This window comes from Sinocyclocheilus anshuiensis, unplaced genomic scaffold (genome assembly GCF_001515605.1).
Source record: "Sinocyclocheilus anshuiensis isolate Anshui unplaced genomic scaffold, SAMN03320099.WGS_v1.1 scaffold579, whole genome shotgun sequence".
NCBI lineage: Eukaryota > Metazoa > Chordata > Actinopteri > Cypriniformes > Cyprinidae > Sinocyclocheilus > Sinocyclocheilus anshuiensis.
In genome coordinates this window covers 2,491,809-2,494,237 of record NW_015551075.1, presented here as the reverse complement: position 1 = coordinate 2,494,237, position 2,429 = coordinate 2,491,809, and the positions used below count along the sequence as shown (strand labels likewise).

At 37.2% G+C, this 2,429-nt stretch overlaps 1 protein-coding gene across 1 annotated transcript in view; it reads right to left on the bottom strand.

Moving 5' to 3' along the window:
• pdcd7 (programmed cell death 7) overlaps window positions 1-2,325 on the bottom strand; it is a 7,975-nt gene extending 5,650 nt beyond the window's left edge. The window contains exon 1 of the mRNA XM_016452251.1: window positions 1,229-2,325. Coding sequence (XP_016307737.1) covers window positions 1,229-2,197 — 969 coding nt within the window. The 5' untranslated portion in view covers window positions 2,198-2,325. The remainder of the gene's footprint in view (window positions 1-1,228) is intronic.
• Between the last annotated feature and the right edge of the window lie 104 nt (window positions 2,326-2,429).

Sequence of the window (2,429 nt, the reverse complement as noted above, 5' to 3'; positions counted from 1 at the left end):
GAGATTTGTATATATATATATATATATATATATACACCCTGAAATATATACCAAAATTATTAATGTATGGTTCTGGATACTGACTGGTTAATATAGCAGTGATGTCCAATTTGTGAAAAAAGCATTATTTAATAAGGACTAACAGGATGGAACATAATATTGAGGACAAAGGAAAAACTATAATCTGATTATAATACCTAAATAACATAGTATTATATTAATAATATAGTATAATAATAACATATTTATATATATAGTATAATTAATACAATAATAATAGTATAAAAAATTGCATAATATATTGCTATAATATAAAGTTTATATATTGTTATAGGACCAATGAAATATATTGCGGATATCTAAATATAGTACAATATTAAATAACATTAACAATTAAATTTATGTAATATATTATTTACTTATACAGCATTTAAATAATATGGTATATTAATATAGTATAATAATAAATGTATATATAGTATAATTAACTACAAAATCATAATAATAGTTTAATATTAATGATAAGATGCATAATATTAGTATGGGACATGAAATATATGATGGTGATATCTAAATAAAAGGGTATATTTGTAGCAATAGCCAAAAATACATTGTATGTGTCAAAATTATTGATTTTTCTTTTATGCCAAAAATCATTAGGATATTAAGTAAAGATCATGTTCCATGAAAAACTTTTGTAAATTTCCTACCGTAAATATATCAAAACTTAATTTTTGATTAGTAATATGCATTGCTAAGAACTTCATTTGGACAACTTTAAGGTGATTTTCTCAGTATTTAGATTTTTTTTTGTTGCACCCTCAGATTCCATATTTTCAAACAGTCGTATCAAATATTGTCCTACAAACCATACATCAATGGAAAGCTTATTTATTCAGCTTTCAGATGGTGTATAAATCACAATTTAAAAAAATATTTACCCTTATGACTGGTTTTGTGGTCCAGGGTCACATATAGTAGAATATTAATTAATATTAATAAAGTTATATATTACTTACAAAAACGTAAATAATATAGTATAATATTACAAAATTATATAGTATAATTAATAATAATACAGTAGAATATTAAGTCATATTTATAAATATAATATTTTATGGGACATTATAAGACATATGATTAAAGAACAATGGATAACAGGATTGAACCACTGGTGGCTAAACTGAGTGAGTGGCGCCCCCTACTGAAAGCTGTAAGTTTTCCTCACTCTGTTCTTCTCCTCCACTTCTTGAATGCGTTTCATCTGCCATTTATCAACCTCCGCCTCTCGTTCAGCACGTCTAGCCTCCTGCTCCTGCTTTTCCTCCTTTTGCTCCATCTTTCGTCTCCGCATCCTTGCTCTCTTCTTATTTACCAGCAGTAGTTTCCTCCTGATGCCGCCGACACAGTCCGGGTCCTTCAGATCCGTCAGGCTCTCCTGGATGCGGTTCTTCAGCTCGGTCGCTTTTGAGAGGCTCTCAGTCCAAACATCCTCATTCTCCAAATGATCCTTCAGCATCCGACACACGATATTTAACTCAGACAGCATCTGAACAGTCCCATACAGCTTCTCTCTGAACTGAGAGATGGACGCTTTGGACTCGGTGTGCTTTGGTTCAGTGGATTTATTTCTTCTTTTAAGCAAGAAAGTCCGAATCCACTGCTCATCTCTCAATCTCTGCATGGATTCTTCATCGGAAGCGGTTATTGAGATGGTTTTACTCTGGTTTCGTTGGCCATCCAGCCAGGGTCTGTTCATAGACTGGCTGTTAAATGGGTAATTTTGCCGTTTGGAGGTGTAAAGCTCCAGTCTGGCGCTGGACTGATACGATGGAGGTGCTGCATCTGGAAACTGATGCTGATTTGGTGGGGCTTGTCTCGTGAAGTGATGCTCTGGAGGACGCCACTGGTTCTGGGACCAGGACGGAGGCGGGTTCTCGCTGTGCTGGGGAGGTTCAAAGCTCCCCGGAGGTGGTCTGCTCGGGTCGAAGGGTGGGAACGGGGGCCAGTGATGCTGCACCGCCGGTGGTGGATGCGGATACGTGTTCCACGTGTGTCCCGCTGCAGGCGGAGGTGGAGGAGGCATCGGCGCTGGTCCCGCACCTCCTCCTGCATAAACAGCGCCATCTGAACCCGCGGGATCATTGAAGGGAGGCGGCGGAGCGCCCATGTAACTGAAATGCTGAGGGTTATCCATTATTTCACGCTGAAATCAACCGCAATCCGGTGCTGAAGCGCGCTGTTGTGAGCTACGCTAAGAGGACAATCTGTAAACGGACGTTATGAAGGAAGGACTTCCGGTACGTCTTCAAAATAAAATCCCCTTCAAATGAATGGTGATGGATAGTTCCTAGACGTTCCTACCAAAGAGGGACATAACTGTCCAATATATATATATATATGTGTGTGTGTGTGTGTGTGTGTGTGTG